The 20,848-nt window shown below is 28.4% G+C and overlaps 2 protein-coding genes across 2 annotated transcripts; both read right to left on the bottom strand.

The window, feature by feature from the left end:
* Nucleotides 1–367: 367 nt before the first annotated feature.
* LOC101245923 (probable sulfate transporter 3.5) lies at nt 368–8,277 on the bottom strand. The gene is made up of 13 exons (XM_010315753.4): nt 8,101–8,277; nt 6,564–6,888; nt 5,716–5,923; nt 4,969–5,140; nt 4,347–4,412; nt 3,839–3,952; nt 3,509–3,625; nt 3,105–3,231; nt 2,481–2,767; nt 1,840–2,027; nt 1,171–1,253; nt 975–1,051; nt 368–729 (listed from the first exon to the last, which is right to left on the bottom strand). Exons 2-13 carry the CDS (start codon nt 6,871–6,873, stop codon nt 556–558), a joined length of 1,923 nt encoding a protein of 640 aa, XP_010314055.2. The 5' UTR covers nt 6,874–6,888; nt 8,101–8,277; the 3' UTR covers nt 368–555.
* A 5,420-nt stretch (nt 8,278–13,697) lies between these two features.
* Nucleotides 13,698–16,793, bottom strand: LOC138340741 (leucine-rich repeat extensin-like protein 4). Its single transcript, XM_069292771.1, has one exon. The coding sequence runs from the start codon at nt 16,253–16,255 to the stop codon at nt 14,072–14,074; it is 2,184 nt and encodes a 727-aa protein (XP_069148872.1). The 5' UTR covers nt 16,256–16,793; the 3' UTR covers nt 13,698–14,071.
* Between the last annotated feature and the right edge of the window lie 4,055 nt (nt 16,794–20,848).

The raw sequence follows: 20,848 nt of genomic DNA on the forward strand, positions 1-20,848 counted from the left end.
TGGTTTATCCCTTTAATACATATCCTAGTCGGGGTGAGTCTTGTAGTAGTGTCCAACGCTTTCGGAGTTATGGTGAGATTCTGCTCTTCGGATCGTCATTAGTCTACATCTATCATTTTAAGTCTTTAACTTACTTTTTAAAAGACTTGAGACGTAATTCAGATTTAGAAAAATGTATTAGATGTTTTTTTATTTAAACTACTAGATTTTAAATTATTCATGTGTTGATTTTCTATTGAACAAAGGCCACAAAAAACATAACTAATATTTTTTGGCTAAAAAATGTAGTTATTCTTCTAGTAGACTTGAGTCATATAGCTTATAAACTCTATCAAAGAAATTTATACAAAAAAAAAAAAGAACAAGATAATAAAACTGTTGTAAATTAAAGTTACAAAATCTATTCTAAAAAAAAACAAACAGAAGAAAGGTAGAAAAAACATTACAAAAGAAAAAAAAAAGGTTCAATTGGCAGAAATTAAAATCTTTTTTTTTCCTCCTATTGTAAAAATAAAATATTGAATATTGATTATTTTTTTTATTTTTTTTTGTAGACTAAGCAATTTCCACATCTTCACTTTTTGTTTGACTTGAAGAATTTAGTGAAAATCTGCAATTTTCAATTGCTTCTTCAATTGATAAAAACACTGATTCTTTCCCAATCACATCAATAAATCTTGTCACAATTAATTTTTCCATCACCCCTAATCTTGGATTAACCAATATAATCTACAAAAAAAAAAACATATTATAAAATTGTGAATTTCGAAAGTTATATAATCTCCTTTCAGAAATTTACTTGTTACGTTTTGCTATATGAGATAGAACAGTTGTTTAATTGATATTTGAAAATTATATAAAAATATTATACGTTGTAATCCTTTTCATGAAAAAAAATTACTTTTAACTCTCGAGAAGCAAACGTAAAACATGAGAGTAACTAATAATGAGAAAGTGGATATAATTATACATACCTTGATGTTTTTTGCTGCTAGTGATCTACGAGTTTCAAATAAAGTTTCAATACCAGTTATATCAATTGATGTGACACCTACAATATTGTCATTAATTTTTTTTTAAAATTATTTTGTAACATATTGAAAAGCAAATAAAAAATAATAATTTAATTACATAAAACCAAAAGTTATTATTTGTGAATTTTAAGCATACCTCCAAAATCAAGTATCAAGTATTCGACCTCATTTCTTTTGGAATTTTGAAGAGATTGTTCATCTCTTACCCATCTTAGAATCCTGTTCAATATATCCATCAAACATAACATTTTACCATTAGAACAATTAAACTTTGAAAATTCATAAACATGTTTAAGGTCGAATCGCTCTATAATAATTATACGATATAATAATATTTTATCATAATGATCAAGCTTTATTTAATATCAAGTTTTTCATGTTATATATCAACATAACATATATAGACACACTCAAACTTGCAAACCTTAACTGAAAAATAAACACATCAACTTTAGGGATGTACATCTAGCTAACATATATACGTGGAAATAACCACTGAACATTTTTCGATAGGAAAGTAATGACTTTTAGTAGTGATCGTTGACGTAATGTATAAACTCTGGAAGTGTCCAGATGATTATTTTTATAAGTTGGGGTGTTCAACAAACACGATGAAAACGAACTTAGGTGTCTAGACTGCATCATCAAAGTTGGATCGAAGGTTTAGTTTTCAGTTGATGCTAAGTTTAAAAGCCTATGATCTATATATTATATGCCTCTATATTATAAGTTGTGAATAGCTATTTTCACTACAATAATAAAATAACATCCAGATAAACGACGTTATTATAGATATATTTCTTACCTTTCTCTAACATAATTGCTATTAGGGAAGTAAATTGGAGAACCAAGCTTCAAAATCAACATATTTGGAGTTTGTTTAGAACCAGGATATTGTTCTACGTCACGAAATGCATTATTTGAAACAGTTCCAAGTTTGCAAGTAGGTGGCCTAGCAACATATAGAAGTGCCCTTATCAAGGCAAGTCCAACCTACAAAAATAAAAATAATCATATATATATCGAGTACGCGTAAATTTTTATCATGTTTAGTATGATAAAAGTCATTTTGATCACGAAATATATATTCCTAAGAAAAAAAAAGTACTAAATAGTGTTTTGAAGAATGTCTAATTGTTAGTTGTAGCAAATTATATGAAGTTGAACGGAAACAAAATAAATTCCACTTAGCCATTATCGCAAAGTTTTAAATTTCACAAGTGAAACTATAAAAACATTCTGTAGAATTTAAAGTTCACGATACTAACTATTTTTCGATCAAAAGGACTAAAACACAAATTATTTATAGTCAACCATTAGAAAACGACTTTTGTTGTATCGATCAGAGCCCAAGTAACAACAATAACAATAGGAAGAATGATACTCAATGTAATTTCACCGACTAAGGAAATTTTTGAATGATAATAATATTTTTTGTTTACGTACCGACATCACGAGTCCCATGTCCATGCTAATGAAAGCAACACCAAAGAAAGCAGCCATACAAATCAAGAAATCAAATTTGTCAGTCTTGTAGAGGTGATAAGCCTTTTCATAGTCAATTAACCCAAGCATAGCTGACATGATGATAGCAGCCAAGGCAACAAGTGGTGTGTAGCCAAAAAGTGGTGCCAAAAACAATAAAGTTAGCAACATGCACATTGACATCACTACATTTGACATTTGGCTCTTGCATCCAGAATTGTGGTTCACTGCTGTTTTTGAAAATGGCCCTAACCAAAAAAAAAAAAAAAAAATCACTAGCAGTAGATGTTTACGGTATATTGTCAGTATATAAAAGTTAAAAAAATTACTTTGTTAACTATAGACATATTAATCGTAAGTGATCGTTTTGGTTCAGTAGAACAAAATAACTTTGATTGAAATCTTGTAGTAGTGTTCAGTAGAATAAAAATTCTGATTCAACCTCTGTGAGATGCTAACTCTCACTCATTTCTTAGTAGGAAGTGTAATTTATTAGTCGAGAGAGACAGAGTCAAAATTTAAACTTTCTGAATTTGAAATACGAAAATTTGATACTTTATTTATAATAAATAAAAAATTAATTACCTGTACTTAAGTAACAAGAAGTTAAAGAACCAACAATATTCATGAGTCCAATGGCTACCATCTCTTTGTTGCCATCAATTTGTTCATTATCCATGATAGAAAAACTCCTTGCAATAGCTATTCCTTCCTATAAAATAAAAAAATTAATAATTATCAATAATATACTCGATGTAATATTCTCACACATACGTAAAATCTGACAAGGATAATGTATAATGTATATGCATGATCATGTTGTTTTCGATAGAGTAATTTGGAAAGAGAATATCAAAAGCGTATAAATAATAACAGTAACAACGACAAAATGATATAATAACGTAACAAAGCACAAAAAAATAACCAGTAATACGATATAAATTAATCGAAGAATAAAAAAACTACGAGAATAATTAAAATGTACTTACTGCTAGTGAAACCATAGCTGTAATGATCCCAGCTTTTAAAACAACAGATATATATTCTGGACTAAAATTTATAAGATTGAGAGAGGGTGGATTAATTCCTTTATTCAATTTTCCCACCTGCATTGAGTTCAAAAAAAAAATTAATTTTTTTTTAAAAATCAAATATAAGATAATATAAAATAAAAAAAATGACTCATCAAACTCGAGTTATAATAGGGAACCTTTCGTCAAACAATTACTTATATAATTATTTTTTGTAAATTCGATCAAATTTAATAAAAATATTCAAAATATTTTTTTAAAAAAATAAAAGAGGGTAATATAACTTACAATAGCTATGCCATGTTTTTCAGCATTGAATAAATAAGCAAAAAGGCAGCCAACTATAACTACAATTATTGGAGCAATGGCTGAAACCCAAAATAGATTTGGTTTCTTCTTTTTCTGCAAAAAAAAATTATTTTTTAAAAAAATTTAAATATTATTTTTTATACTATCAGTATATATATAAAAATGAGAAAATACCCAAGTACCCCCTCAACTTATGCCCGAAATCCCAGAGACACACTTATACTATACTAAGGTCCTATTACCCCTCAACTTATTTTATATGTAATTTTTTACCCCTTTTTAGCCTACGTGGCACTAGTTCGGAGAAAAAGTCAACCATGATAGTACCACGTAAGCTAAAAAGGGGTAAAAAATTATTAATAAAATAAGTTCAGGAGGTAATAGGACCTTAGTATAGTATAAGTGTGTCTCTGAGATTTCAGGCATAGGTTGAGGGGATACTTGGGCATTATCCCTATAAAAATTAAAATATCGTAAAAAAACTTACCACATATCTAGATAATTGTAAGAAAGTAAGGAATATTACTCCAACAACTGCACACTGCCATGTCCACTGTTTTTATATTTACATATAAAAAAAAATATCAAGTCAATATCAAAGAAAAAAAATAAATTAAAATAAATAAATCACATTGGTAACCAAAAAAAATAGAATTTCTTTTTTTTGTGTGAAATTTGGCTTAATACAATTTTAGTTTTTCCTTATATATTGAACATGGTCTAGATTACGCAAAAATGTAAATATAGTCTTTGTAATCGATAAAATATTAAACCGTCTTCTAACGTATAAAATATTTTATAATGTGATCTAAAGTTTTTTTTTTTTGTAAGATTTTTAATTTGTTCAAAAGAAATCTTTACTAAACAATCGAACACAAAAAGAAATAACAAATGAAAATTTCTATCCTACATAGAGTTAATTTAGTTAATTTTGTCTCTCTATGATGTATAGTTTATGGATTCAAATTATAAAAGCAGACACTAATGTTTGCACTAGGGTAAACTGTCTAATCACACACGTTGAAGTGTGCTTATTATTCTTCGAACCCTACATGAACGTAGAATATTTTGTACACCAGACTATTTCTTACTCCGTAAAATTAACTCACCTCTTTTCTGTTTTCAAAAACAGCACGTAAAACATGAACAACATCAGTATGGCTAGTGAAATGCTTCAAGCCAAGCATGCCTTTCAATTGTTGTAAGCAAATAACAAGTGCTGTCCCTCCCATAAATCCAGTAATTGTTGAATGTGATAGAAAATCCACCAAAAATCCAAGCCTAAAAAAAAAAAAAACTAATTAGATGATAGATGTCATAAATAGTTTTTCGATGTTTGATATTATTTTGAGATTTCAAATAATTCGAATTTACTATCAAGATTTCTAATCTCTACTAAAGGCTCAAGGCCGCTGGTTAAGGATGTATATATCATATCTATCAAAATTCAGATAGGACAATCGTGAAATTAAAGTGTATAGTTGAAAATCTGAATATAAGTTACGGGGGCATTTGACTATTTTCTCTATTGTTTTTGGTTGATTCAACACGCAATCATTGATATATACGAATTTACTATCAAGATTTCTAATCTCTACCAAAGGCTCAAGACCTCTGGTTTAGGATGGATATATCAGATATATAGTCCAGGGGGTAACAGGACAACTGTGAAATTGAAGTGTATAGTTGAAAAAATTCGAGTGTAATTAAGTTAGGGGGCATTTGACTATTTTCTCTATTGTTTTTGGTTGATCCAACACGCAATCATTGATATATTCGAAGAGTCCAAACAACATAATTTTAATATATTTGTCAGTATACAGAAGTTAAACGAGTAATTTGGTATGTATAATTACCTAAATATCCCCAAAGCTGCTTGTAGCAAACCAGATATAAGAGTGGCTGTGTAGATCAAACTAACATACAATTGCATATTGTCATGAGGCTTAACTTTTTGTTGAATTGATTCAGCCATAATCAATGAACAAGTTGCCACTGTTCCAACAGCAAGATGTTTTGAACTCCCAAAAATTGCATAAATTAGAGGGGGAACAAAACTTGAATCTGCAAAACAATTAATAATTTGTCATAACAAGTTACTCATTTACAAATATTTACGTAATCAGATCACTTATCGACTAATATTTTCATATAGAATAGTAGGGGAATGGTAAAGAGTAATAAGTACTACTTCATCATTAATCAGAAGTACTCTCTAGTTTCATTCTGTGTAAATCTCTTTTACTCCATAAACTTTAAATTCTAGATCAACATCATCTACCAAAAACCTAACGAAAAAATAATTTTTTTTCTTCTTCAATTCATATACCTCTATCTAATAAAATTGAAGAGTAATCAATAATAAGTAGTATGGTATAAAAAGTTTAGGTTACACTAATGATGTACAAAATATTACTCCCTCCGTTTGAAAAAGATTATCCAGGATCAAATTAACTAATAATCAGTGCGATTTCAGACATAAAATATTCAATCGGGATAAAATAAAATTTACATATTTAGAAAAAATATAAAAATTAATATAAGTCAAACAAGTCAATAATTTAAAATATGTACAAAATTTTAAAAAATATATATGCTTTTGACTATTTAAATAGTAAGTAAGACCAATTTTTTTTTGGTAAGGAGGGAGTAGCAATAATTAATAAACATGAACGAGTATATATTGTCAGTGTATATGACTTACAGAGTCCGATAATCGGAGGAAGGTCAGCAAGTTTTGCGTAGCTTATTCCTTGTGGGATTGCAAGACTAGCAATTGTAATTCCAGCAAGAAGATCAAACTTAAATAGCCCAAAATTGTATTTTGGTAACCATTGAAAAATTGGTACAAAATATTGAATTCCCATTAGAATTCTTTTTGATAATTTGTCATTCTTGAATTCATAAAATGGATCATCTGGAAATAGGGTTTCTTTCAAATTTGCTTTAAGAATTGTCCCAAAGCTACGTGGTGGTGCAAAGTTCACTCCATGTAAAGACTTTGGAGAACCCATTATAAGTGGCTATTTCTGCAAAAGAAAATAAAACTTAAAATTCTTTTTAGGGGGAATTTGATTAGCATGAGGAGTTTATCCATGTATTTATAGAAGAATAATAGGATTGTTTATAGTATTTAATCTATGTGTACACTGTTGACTTGACACATTTTTTGGAGGGATAATAAATAATAGGAGTTAATATTACTATATTATTCTTTGACTTTATTAAATTTGATGTTTTGAAAAATGTGTTAGATGAAAAGTATATTTAATAGGAAGGGTAAAATAGACAGAAATAATAAATTATCACTTAATTATCTAAATTAGATAAAATTTAGATAGTGGATAACTATTGTTTAGACGAATAATGTATTTTTATAACCAGCTACTTTTGTAAAAGAAAGAAAGAAGAAATTTGTTTATAATATATTTATTATGTATTTTAACAGTCTTTAATAATGTGTATATTTATTATCGCTAAATGTTATTTTTGTTACAGTGCTAGGTCATTTGGAGCATATAAAAATAAGTTGAGATAATTCACAATTACGATTGAAATGTTATCGTTATAAATTTAAAAAATTGTTATAAAATAGTAGAATATAACATTAAATATATATATATATATAACATAAAAAAGTCAGTTCCGAGAAAAAAAAGATTTTTTGTTGTTGTTTATGTATAATCTATATTTTCTCATATTTGAAAATACCAATAATAATTCCTATATTTTAGAATCATTATATCTTTTAAAATATCAAATTAACTTTTGAATATTGTCATACAAAATATTCAAATAACAAAAAGTTACACGTAAATTCCCAACAAAATCCATGAAAAAATTGACTTGTTGGACACATTTTCGACTAAGATTTTTATAAAAAAATTCATATTTTTAACGATATTTTCATAAGAATATCCTTCGAAAATTTGCATGTTTCAGTAATGAAAAAAAAAACATTTACTTTTGAGAATATCAACTATAATTCCTATTTTCGAAATCAATATATTTTTTAAAAATATCAATAACCTTTTGAATAACAAGAAAGTTACACGCAAATTTTCAATGAAATCCATCAAGAAATGGCTCCTCGTTGACATTTCTCAACAGAATTTCCATCGAAAATTTCATATTTCTGATAACATTCTTATAAAAACATTCCTCAAAAAATCGCGAGTTGAAAATAAAAAGATTTTAATCATAATTAATCATTTGCAGTAAATAATGATATGAATAAATACCTGGATAAATGTTGGCTCTTTGTACTTGTGTAGCAGATGTTGGAGATTAAAAAATATATATATGATTAATTATAAATTAACATGGATAATAAGATAATTAAGGATAGAATCTGAGAATGTCCCAGTGTTTCTGGGACACCCTATATAATAATACTAATTAAAATTTGAAGATAACAATCGATTAATTAACGAGTGAAACATTGCTAATTAAAGAAAAATTATTGGTTAAGATAGGGAAAATGCTATAAATATGGACAAACAATCATTTAATTTTACAAATAAAATTATAATCCAAATAAACATTAAAGGTTTATTAATAGTAGTTATAGATAACCCAATGACAATGTATTATAAGACTCCAAGAATTTGCTTTAACATAACTAATCGCAGTATTTTAACTAATGTAAAAGAGTTTTTATTTAGTCTAGTCATTTAAAATATAATAAGTAAAATTTTAAGAATAGTAAAAAAAAAAATCATGTTAGCGCTCTATAGCTACAGTTATACTGGTCACGTTTCATATCCAAGTTATGTTTATTATGGTGCATCTGATTTTTATAAATTGCGACGATTTGTATAAATCAAACGTTTTTGTCTATGAAAATTGTGTTTATATATGCATATGTTTTTTGTTAGGGTAGAACGGCGAGGGAGATTGGGCGAGTAATATGATGATGATAATCTTATTTTTTATCTTTTACCCGAACTCTTATAAATACTTTCATTTCATACTTAAATTTCCTTCTCTGCTAGTGCATGTTTTATTTTTTTTTCTTTTATCCTAATACGAATTTAAGAAAATAAAAAAGATAATTTAAATCTTGATATTTTACATATAATTAGATTATAAGATAATTTACCTTCTAAATTAGTGGTTTGGATGATGTTTTGGGCTGAATTAAGGTCCATATAATGAGCTAAAAAGGCCTAGCTCAATTAATAGATGGATTGGGCCTTAATCAAATATACCAATTATGATGAAAATTTGGACCTAATTTTGTATTTAAAACCCCCTTTCTCATTTATATTTTTTGTGCTTCTAAGTTGGATCAAATTCATTAAAAAATTTCGAACACACTATATATTAATACTAAGTAGGTAATAATAAAAATAATAATAACAACATGGTAATGAAAGTAATTCGGTAATAACAACAACATATTCAGTCTCTAAATGAATATTATGGTATATACAATTTGCATTTTCACCGAATGAGAGCGTGTGCAACAGTGTTTTTACTTTGTCCCAATCGCTTCAATGCTTATGATTTGAGAGGTAAGAAAAAATAAAATTCCTCTGTCGAATTGAAAGATGCGACACAAATAATGATTTCGTTCGTCGAGATGTCAGTAGATTAGACAGCTCTAAGATTTTGTATATTCGATAGAAGGCAGACTAAAACTCTACCCCAACCAAGTGAAAAGAAATCTAGTCATATCACCATTTAATTTCCTTTGATATTTTGATATCACTATCAACTATTTCTAACTACTTGTAATATTTTGGCTACCAAATTTTAGTTGTTGCAGACATGTAGGTTCAATTTTAATTTGTGCCTTAGAATGTACAATTTCTCTTGTTGTAGAAAAAGATTCAGTTCACCCACTGATTGGCATGTTATGTTCAAATTTGATCAGTGATTCACCGGCCACTAAATCGATGAAGAATCTCTCCAAAATCTGCTCTTTGATCAGTGATTCACCGGCCACTAGATCTAGGAATCTCACCCTATTCTCAAACCTAAACACGTCCTTTCACGGTTTGATTTGATTTTGGGTCATCTAGGTGTGATTTTTTAGAAAGTTTAATTAGGTTATTGATGAGACGCGAACTCAATATAATTGTCTGACATAATATTATGTTGGAAGTCTGCAACCATCTCATTTATTATCTTATTTTTACTTAATTATTTCTTCAACAACACGTGTATCGAAGGTTTGAACGCATGTACGAGTAGAAGGAGGTCATCGATCGTATCGTTTTTGATCTAGTTCTACAATGCATGTGTGGTCACGTTATGGATTATGAAACTTGGACACGAGGTTTGAATATTAAATATAAATTATAGTTCAGATATTTCTTAATCTATTTTATATTTTCAATATTAATCCCTTCTAATCCCATCTCACAATCGAACCCTTAATATATTAAATAAAAGCAGAAGAATCTCAACCATCTTATCGCTATCCGTTTTGATTATTTTTCCAAAGTGTCATCATAGAATGTGTTTGAATTTACATTCTTTAATCCTTATTCTTACCAACTACTCCCTTTTTAATATTCTTAATTTCCATACTTTGGCCTTTTCATTCTTTTAGACACAAATTTCAACATAATTCTAGGCATGGAGATTTGCAATTTGCTTAGAAAAACAGCAATGTCAAAGAAGTTTATACACACGAAAATTTTAATATTATATACATAAAATATTATATTTAGGGTTTATTTGTTTTCAAGATATATATATATATGCTAAAACGTATATAGTCAATTTTAATTTGTTGGAATTAAAAGTTTATTATTATTATTTGTTTTCTATAGTATGTTAGAAGGAGAGTGAGTTAATGGGGTATACCAACATGGTTTGTACGTGGATGATATATTTTTAGAAAAATCATTTCAGATTTGAATTCTTAATATAAATTTTTATATACCATTTATAAAAAATATATATATAATTAAAAAATAAAATAAAATCGTTGTCAAGGCAGCGATTTGTAAGAAACAAAATTTTGAAATCGCTGCCTAAATAAAAATAACTTTTGCAAAATCGCTCAGCAACGATTTTACTTTTTCAGGTGAGGTAAGTCACTGCATCTGCAGCGATTTTACCGTTTTGGTTAATATAAAATTTTATATACCATTTTAAAATTTTTGTTAATATTTTATACCCTTTAAGTTTCAAACTCTTATTAATATACTTGACCTACTCACAGGCTGTAATTTTAAGGCCTTAAATAAATGACCACTAATTAATTTTCAAGATTTTAAAAATGTATAAATACACTTAGTCAACCAACTAATTAATTAATATGCAACCATAAAAATCCAAACACCAAGAAAGAGTAGATATGATGTGAGAATTCCCTAGCAAAACCATGTGATATGAGTATAATGTTGATTTAGACCCCATTTTTTAGGTATTAAATTATAGTCACGATTTATACGATTCTTTCATTTTTAATTAGAAATTTTAAGTTAGAATCATTAAAAAAATCAAACTAAGGAGTGTTTTCCTTTTAAATAAGTTTTACATAGTGCGAATTTAGATTAATTAGTGCTTATATAGATATCGAACGTTGAATGAGCAATAAAAAAATTAAATCACTTCCATTGATGTGTTATAATATGCTATAACGACATTTTTATTAAAAAAAAAAGGAAAATGCACAAGTACCTCCTTAACCTATGCCCGAAATTTCAGACATACACTTATACTGTACAAAGGTCTTATTACCTCCCCTGAACCTATTTTATAAGTAATTTTCTATTTCTTTTCGGCATACGTGGCACTAACTTGAGAAAAAAAAATCAACTAGCATTGGACCCACAAGATAGTACCACAGCATTGGTTGAGAAAGTACTTTTACATTACCCAAAAAAAGTTATTGGATAAAATTATTTAGTAAATGATCTTCTCTTTTTATTGTTTTTGCTAACTTACCAAATTTTTAGATCATAAATTTCTAAAAATTGGCTCAGAACTAATAGAATTATAGAAAAGTACTCATCACTTAAAGTATTAGAAATGAATTTTGTTGTTAAAAAACATTTTTCTATCGAAAATTTAAAGCAGGTTGATATAAAAAAAATTAATTCACCCTAAAATGTTATAGTATATGCTCTTTTTTGTGCTTTTTAAAGGAGTCAAATGTCAACCTAACTATTAGAAAATTGATCATATTTTTTTATTATTTCCCTGGTGTTGATAGAATATTTAAACAATGGGAAAAAGAATCTCATGATATTGACAAAAATAAATAAAGACAAACAAAGCAAAGGAATTCACTTGTAAAAATATTAATAATTATAAATAAAATCTCAATAAAAAATATCACAACAGTAATATGATAAAAGTGATTAGTTAATTCATCAATCACCAAAGCAAATTCAAATGATTGTGTAACTTTTTTAATATATATTTTAGTGTATTAGTAGCTTGATAAAAATGTTAATGAGTTATGTTTATAAATTGAAACGAGATCAGCTATCGACATAAATTGTGATTAGATGATTGAGATTCACCCGCTCTTAATTAAAAATTTTATATTTAAACTCTTACTGAAAAATTATGTTACAAGCAATATTCCTAAAATAAGCTATACGTAATATAATATATAAATTTAAATTTAATCAAATTTTAAAATCGTTATAGAAATTATAAGTTATTAAGTGACCCCAAAAAAGAGGGTAACTATCTTGAGGTGGATTCACGTGTGGTGTAGGAAAACACAAATAAATGAAAGCACATTATCGAAAATAGTGTCAAGAAAAAAACAAATTATATACTCCTTTGAGTTTAAAATTTTTACAAATGGTAAAATTCACAAAACATTTATTCTCTTTGAATTTCAAATTTTACAAATGAAACTTTAATCGATTATAAATTATAATAAACAATGATCTTGTGTCATGATCAAGAATAAATACAAAATAATTATTGGACGATAATAAGATGAATGATCCATAGAATTATATAAAAGATAGACATAAAATATTTATGAATTTTTTAAACCGAGTGAAAATAGAATCAACCAAATTAATTTGAAATTTTAACAAATACAAGCAAAATATACAAATGACCGTCATGTTCCATTTGTATGATCATCTCTCATTCGTTGTGTTCGATACGAAAGTCTGTTAAATTCTAGGTTGAACGAAGCCAAATATCTTTTATTTACTCGAAGAAAACTTTTACTTTACCGCGACAGAATAGATCATCTTACATTGGAAGTCATTTGTCGTTTTCTAAATTGTCCATATAGAGTAATCTTGTGTGTAAACATAACATTTCTGATTAAATTCATCCAACCCAACTAAGAAGAATCGAACTCGACAGAACTTTTTTTTCTTTTAAAATAAAATATTATTTATAAAGAGAATATGAAAATAACTCTTAGAACTCTATTTGGACAAACAAAACTTTAGGTGATAATGTTATTGTGGGGACTAAAGTCACATGCTAATAATACAAAATTCTCAATTAGCTACATCATAATGGAATCTTTCACTTTTCCTAAGTATTTTTAAATAAATAAATGATATAGACATCCAATTTAGGACAAAATTCAATTACTTTCCCTCAATCAAAGGGAGACCCCAATACTCAAAAATAAATTTACATTGTTTGAAATTAGTTTTGTAAAAATAAACCTAAATTTACGATAAAATACATATTTATCCATATTTATACGATTTAAATGGTTAAAGAAAAACAAAATCAAACTCATAAATTTCAAATAATTCATCAAGAAAGAATTAAAACATCAAAATAGAAAGAACTCATCTGAATCAAATACAAGTTTTAAAAGATAAAAAAATAAAAAGCTCATCTTATACTATAGTTTGGAAGAACCAAAAAAAAAGAAAGAGAAAAATTACAAAGAAATCAAAGTATGATCATTAAATAATAAAACCAGTTGCAGCAAGCACTGAGAAACTGGTTTCTAATTCAAGATTATGATCTCTATACATACATTTTCCTGCAAAGTTTCAATCTTTACTTTGCCAATTTATTCTCTCCACAACTTCAATCTATTTCATAACAATTCAAAAATACAATCTTTAAAGATTGAATCTTTCTCCTCTTTACCTCCTCTCCTCAATCAAATCGTTCTTTCTGTCGTACCATTTAAGGTTTGTGATCCTATATTAGCTCGATTTTGTTTTTGACTTGAAGAGTAGAGGAAATTATAATTGTAGGAATGATTTTGTGCTTTTGAGGATAAGTTAGTTGAAATTTTTGAAAGAATTAATAAAAGGGTGGTGGAGGTGGTGAAGCATATTGAACTCCTATTACTGGTGGCAATGGCCCTTCGTATACTGGAGTAGGCGGTGGTGATGGTGGAGGTGGGGGTGGAGAATTGTAGTAATATACTGGTGGTGGAGGAGGTGATGGTGATGGTGGGGGTGGAGAATTGTAGTGATATACCGGTGGGGGAGGAGGTGATGGAGATGGTGGGGGCGGAGAATTGTAATGATACATTGGTGGTGGTGGAGGAGATGGTGAAGGGGAAGGTGGTGGGGGTGGTTCAATGCATGGAGGAGGGGGTGGAGGGGGTTCTATACAAGGTAATGGGGACGGAGGTGGAGGGGAATGAGGTGGTGGAGGTGAAGAGTATACGTATGGTGGTGGTGGAGGAGGTGGTGAATTTGGTGGCGGAGGTGATGAGTAAATGTATGTTGGTGGTGGTGGAGGAGGCGAATTTGGTGGAGGAGGTGGCGAATTTGGGGGCGGAGGTGGTGGTGAATTGTAATAGTAAGGTGAAGGGGGTGGAGGCGAGTGAGCAAGCGGTGGAGGTGGTGAATTAGGAGGTGGAGAATTTGGTGGTGGAGGTGGAGGTGGAGGTGAGCGTACACAATAAGGCAATGGCGGTGGTGAATAAACTGGTGGGGGAGGAGGTGGAGGGGGAGGTGGTGGTGAATAAACTGGTGGTGGGGGTGATGGTGGAGGTGGAGATGGTGGTGGTGGGGGTGGAGGTGATGGTGGAGGAGGAGATGGAGGTGGTGGTGGTGGTGAATAGACTGGTGGTGGTGGAGGAGGAGATGGAGGTGGTGGTGAATAGACTGGTGGTGGAGGTGATGGAGGAGGTGGAGAGGGTGGTGGTGGTGGAGGTGGTGAAGGAGGATTATAAACTGGTGGCGGAGGCGAATAAACAGGCGGCGGAGGAGGGGCAGGCAGCGGTGGTGAAAGTGGTGGTGGAGGTGGCAAAACAGGAACAAATTTATGACACTTAAAAGCACTACAATGAATTTTTTTAGACAAAAACGCCTTACACTGTCCCGGAGACCGTTGCACCGGTCTGTTGGGCAAACAATTCCGTTGATCATGAAACTCCGGCAACGCCAAACATACCGGCGGTTCACCGGTGAAGAAATTATACGAATAGGTAAAATTCTCAAGCTTAGGAAGCTGACAAATACTTTTAGGAATCGTACCAGAAAGCATATTATGTGCGACATTCAATTGCTCCAAATTCACCAAACCACCAAAATTCTCCGGCAACGGACCCATCAACTCATTAAAGCTCACATCAAATACAGTTAAATTTTTCAACAACCCAATCTCCGCCGGCAAACAAGAACGCAACCCATTATTCATTAAAATCGCTTCATTAAGATTACTCATATTCCCAATACTCGCCGGAAGACACCCATGAAAACTGTTACTCGCAAGTACTATCACAGAAACCGGCGAATTCCCAAAATTCTCCGGCAGCTCAAACGCAAAACGATTATGATTAATAAAAATGGCGTCTAGTGGCTTATCAAAAAGCTGCGAAGGTACATTACCTTCAAATTCATTGAACCTAATATCCAAAAATATCAACTTGGGTAAACTCAAAACAACATAAGGAAACTTCCCGGCAAACCTGTTATTACTCAGATCCAGCTCGAACAGTATCTTCAACTTGTTCAACTTTCTCGGTATTGTACCACAGAAACGATTGGAATTGATATGGAAAATCCCAAGATCTGTAAGAAGACCAAGCTCTTCCGGGAGATACCCTGCAATGTCGCCATGGTTAAGGTCAATGCCGGCAACTGTACGGATTTTCGGATTATCCAACGCCGGAGCACAGAAGACTCCGGTGTAGCTGCATACATTAGGACCAACCCAATTCATAGTGATATTAAAGGGATCTGAAATGATAGCTTGTTTCCATGCTTGTAAAGCAATATAAGCATTCTTGATTCTATCGTTCTCAAACACCATAGATGGATCAATTTTCACATTTTCACCTCTATCACCAAACTCATCTCTGTAATACAAAAGCTGCCTGTGTTTGATGAACTGAGCTTCAGAATCAGTTAAAGGACCATTTTCAGAAACAGTAAACTCAGCATTTGTGTGTTCAGTAAAGACTGAACAACACAAAAAACAGAGCACAAGAAAAAACAGAGAACAAATGGGTGTTTGAGTTTTCTCCTTCATCTCACATATAAGTCATCTGAAAATCAAGAATGCTATGCTTTTTTCAGTTCAAAGATTGAATCTTTAACCAAATGTGAGATGAAAAAAGTGAAGATCTATGAAGAAAAATGGATTTAAGAAATGGGGTTTGTGGAATTTTTTTTATTTTTAGTTTAAAAATGGAATCTTTAACCAAAAATGTGAGATGAAAGAGATGAAGTTTTGTGGAGAAGAAGAAGATAATGAAAATAGGTTTGTTTTTTTTTTTGGAGATTTGAAGAGAGAGAGAGGGGTTGAATTTATTTTTAGATTAGGGATTTTGGGGTTGTGTGAATAAAGAATAAAGGAATACTTTTAAAATTATTATTTTTTAGAAAAAAATTATTTATTTATTTTATTTTGTAAGAAATAAGAAATTTCCAAAATAAAAAAAAGACAGCTAAATCACAGCTCAAAACCCACTAGATCCTCTCACTTTCTCTAATAGTTGTGTGTGTAGTAGCTATTAGTAGCTTACTATATATTCTCCCTCTTTTTTAAAAATAAAAATAAAAATATTTTCTCACTTTAATAATTAAAAGTGTCTGACTTTATAATGTTGATCTTTATTCTACTAATATAAGCATTAGGGTTTTGGAATAATTTATAATTAAGTCAATAATTAAGAGTGAATTGTTTTATTTTTTAAAAGAAAAAGAATAAGGATTTGAGAGATGAATTTGAAATATTAATTTATAAATCTAATGGTTATCACTTTTAGCAACACATATAGACATTTTCCTCTTGTTAGCTTCCCCATTACAAAAATATGGATCTATGTTTCACCATCAATAGAAGAAAAAAGAAAACCTATTAGTGATAGTAGTTATTTGCTAACCATCTATTTTGTTTGGTATAACACATAAATATAACTGTTATTTTAATGTTAACCGATAATAATTTTGAATAGATAATTATCTGATATAAAATTAAGCAAATAGACACATTTATCCATCATGGTAGTTTTGTATTCTATGTAACATTCTGCATGTTGTAGGACACGCATGTCTACTTGTTTAATTTTATACAAGTTTAAATGGTTACTCGTGCATTCAAAGTTTAAAAGTATAATTGTTCGTTGAAATCCAATTAAGAATCACTTTTTTTTTAATTACTTAATTGTAGCAGAATAGATATTAAGAGAGATACAGATAACGTGAAGACAAATTGAAACTAAAGAAATAATCGTAGATAAAAAGGGAAAAGACGTGTAAAAATAATTTTACAAAATCAAAAATTTTATCAGTTAACGAATAATGTGTATGGATAAGTTTTTTCTCAAATGAAAATAATATATGTGAGTTAAAATTTTAACTGATACAGATAAACTTTTTCTCAAATGAGGATAATATAGTCATGTCAAACTCTTAATGATCGGTGTAAATAATTTTTTTTAAGTTTCATAGAATATTTGAAGTTTTCTCCTAAATGAAAAGATAGTATATGATCGATTGTTATCGTATTTTAATTATGAGATAAATAAGACATAAATTTCTAACTCCGTCCCTATGTTTGGAGTTAGTTTAAAGGTTAGTCGGTGAAATGAGGCCGGCAATTAGTTTCTCTTTTATTATATTAAGTTACTTTTTGGCTTTTTGGTGAGGTGAAGACAAGGTTCTTGTTTTAAATTTATAAAATTAAAACTAAGTGGGGTTTGTTAGTTTTTGTTTGTTTGTGTAGATGAAATATATCTAGGGTTAAGAAAAATAATATAAAATTTATTTTATGAATAACAAAATGTAATCAATAAGAATTGTGATAAAATAAATAAATAAAAAATTAAATTTGGATTTTAGAAAGTTTTTATATCCCCAAGGAGAATTTCCCATATAAATGAGTCCTTTTCTTTTGAAAATTTATAGTTACTATTTTTGAGTGTCGTACTAGATAAATTTATTGCGATTTAACAACTTACAGATCACTAGGAATATAAATTGTATTAAATAAATTTGATGTGATATATAATTTCGATTAAAAAATACTGACAGAGGTAAATTGATCTCTAATTTTTTTATATGATAATGCATGTTACATCAATTTAAATATTAAAAATACAAATTTAAATTATATTTTTTAAAATAAATATGAAAAATCAAGAAATAAAATTTCACAAAATGTCAAACAAGTGGAAGGCCAGTTAATGAACTGTTTTTTGCAATAACGTAACGCGTAATAACAACATTGAAATTGACTTCTCAATTCTTCTAACAACTATACTATTTTTTTGGTTTCAAAATAATTATATATATTTTTTTTACTTTTAAAATATTAATTTAAATTAAATAGATTTAATCAATTTAAATATTTAAAAATTATACAATTAGTATCATTAGTGAAAACTTTTTCATATCGATAAACGGAAAAAAATATACATTTTAAAATACTTATAATATTTGTGTAATTTGAATTTCAAAAAAATAAAAGTATCAGATAATTTGAGACAGATAAAACTTGTTTTTCAAGTTGTCGTTATACACACAATTTTGGACGCGGCAAACATTTTTGCGTAACATAAGGAAATATGGAAAGGAAGAAAAAGAAGAATAAAATTTTTTTAATTTATATTGCGTGGGAAATTATGACTAATATTATTATAATATATACTTTTGGTGATACACTATAGATTTTTTTCTTTTTTAAAATGATGATGGAATCATGTTAGTTTGCATTTACCTTGATTATATTACAAATATGTGTTGTCTTTCATTAGCAAAAGTAATTTTTATTTAGAAAGATTTATATGGATCAAAAAGAAACTCCTTAATATATAGAAAAAAATTTAAAATATATATCTTATTTTTATTAGAATCTCTAAAAAATTTAAAAATCGTCTCTCAAATATATCAATTTCATGTCGCCGATACATTTCTATTTCTTTTTTGGATACATTTTTCTCCTCTAGGATACATCTCTGTTTTGTATTTAGAGATTATATCATCTCTCTGATACATAAATTATATACCTTCTCTAATATATTCCTCCCCTCTCGATGTTATTGTTCTATCCTACTTCATTTATGTTCATGAACAACCATACACTCGACTTGTCATCAAGATTCCTATTCCAAATTAAGAAAAATCGACATTTATACCCTTTATAAAACTGTATGATAGTTAATTTGAATTATGCAATTATTAATAATATAGTTATTTTACTTTCTATCCCGTATAAAATATATATAAATATATATATATATATATATATATATATATATATATATATATATATATATTTCCTCAACTTATATATGTATTAATATACAAATTTCTCCATTATCAACCAGACAACACATTAATTTTATATATCAATGACTTATTTCATATCTACCAAACATTATTAAGTAATAACACAAAGTAATTATCAAATATTGTTGTCACTAATTTCACCCCCCCCCCCCCCACCCCATAAAGTCGATTTTAAATTTTTCTTTTTATCCACCGATAATAAGTCAAAATGGAATTCAAACAAAGTAATCATCGCATCAATCATGATAAAAAGACAAGAATTGGTTGATGGAAACTTAAGAATTGACACAAATTAGCTTGAAATTAAAGCTTCATCAAACATCAATTAATAAGAATAATTGAAAAGAATCATGATGAGATGGTAAGTATTTTTTCTTAATTAAAAGTTTTGGATTTGAAATATTTTAAAGTATTCATCTTTATTAGAGAGCGTTTTATCTTAATATAAAACCTTTTAGAGGGAATTTATATCTAATCAAATTCTAATATAAATAACGAATATCAGTTAAAATTAATTATTTCAATGAGAGTTATTTGTTACTTGGGCTTGCCAATATATGTTGTATTTAGGTACACATAATCCTCAAACTTTGAAATTTATAAATTAAGTTATAAATATATTTAAATTATTCAATTCTAAATTAATATTAAATTATCACAATTTAAAGTATGCTATCAAACTCGTGCCTTGATCTCTAGCTTTGTTGCTAGCTTGGATGTTAAAGTTACGTAAATGAAAAATATATTTTCCTCATCTTAATTTATACTATATAAATAAAAAATAAATTGATTTAAAATTTGTGACTTAAACGTAACAAATATTAAATATTTATATTACTATAAATCATCTTATCACAATAAATTTTAAAGTGCGTCAAATAAAAAAATAGTTATTAGTGATAAGGCTAATATATGGAAGTAAGATAAAGGGAAGAACAATTCATATTGTTTTTAATTAGAAGAAAAATAATATTAATTTTAGACCAATTAAAAAAAAGTCACATGAATTTACAATGAGAGTACTATTTTTTTTTGTAATAATAGTCTAATAAGTTTCACTATTTCAAACAGGAGTATATTGGATATTTATTAATTTTGAACTTTGACTCAAAAAATCAATTTTGTATTTATGTAAGGTATAACTACCTTATTTATGTGTAATACATAACATATACCCCATCTTACCCACTTTAATTATTGCTTTAGCTTAAGAAAATTATCCCAAAATAATTAATATTTCAAAAATTTGATGATTAAATCTGATAATGGTTTCCAACATACTTTTAATTTTGAAAAATATCTTATTTATAAAATAATTTAATAAATTATA

This window comes from Solanum lycopersicum, chromosome 12 (genome assembly GCF_036512215.1).
Source record: "Solanum lycopersicum chromosome 12, SLM_r2.1".
NCBI classification, from domain to species: domain Eukaryota; kingdom Viridiplantae; phylum Streptophyta; class Magnoliopsida; order Solanales; family Solanaceae; genus Solanum; species Solanum lycopersicum.

Bases quoted from the DNA above. Each gene is read 5' to 3' on its own strand.
- LOC138340741 (XM_069292771.1), bottom strand. From the start codon at position 16,255: ATGAAGGAGAAAACTCAAACACCCATTTGTTCTCTGTTTTTTCTTGTG.
- LOC101245923 (XM_010315753.4), bottom strand. From the start codon at position 6,873: ATGGGTTCTCCAAAGTCTTTACATGGAGTGAACTTTGCACCACCACGT. The intron at 5,141-5,715 runs GTAATTATACAT...TTTTTTTTTTAG, and splicing joins GCAGCTTTGGGGATATTTAG to GCTTGGATTTTTGGTGGATT. The intron at 1,254-1,839 runs GTAAGAAATATA...TATATTGAACAG, and splicing joins AGCAATTATGTTAGAGAAAG to GATTCTAAGATGGGTAAGAG.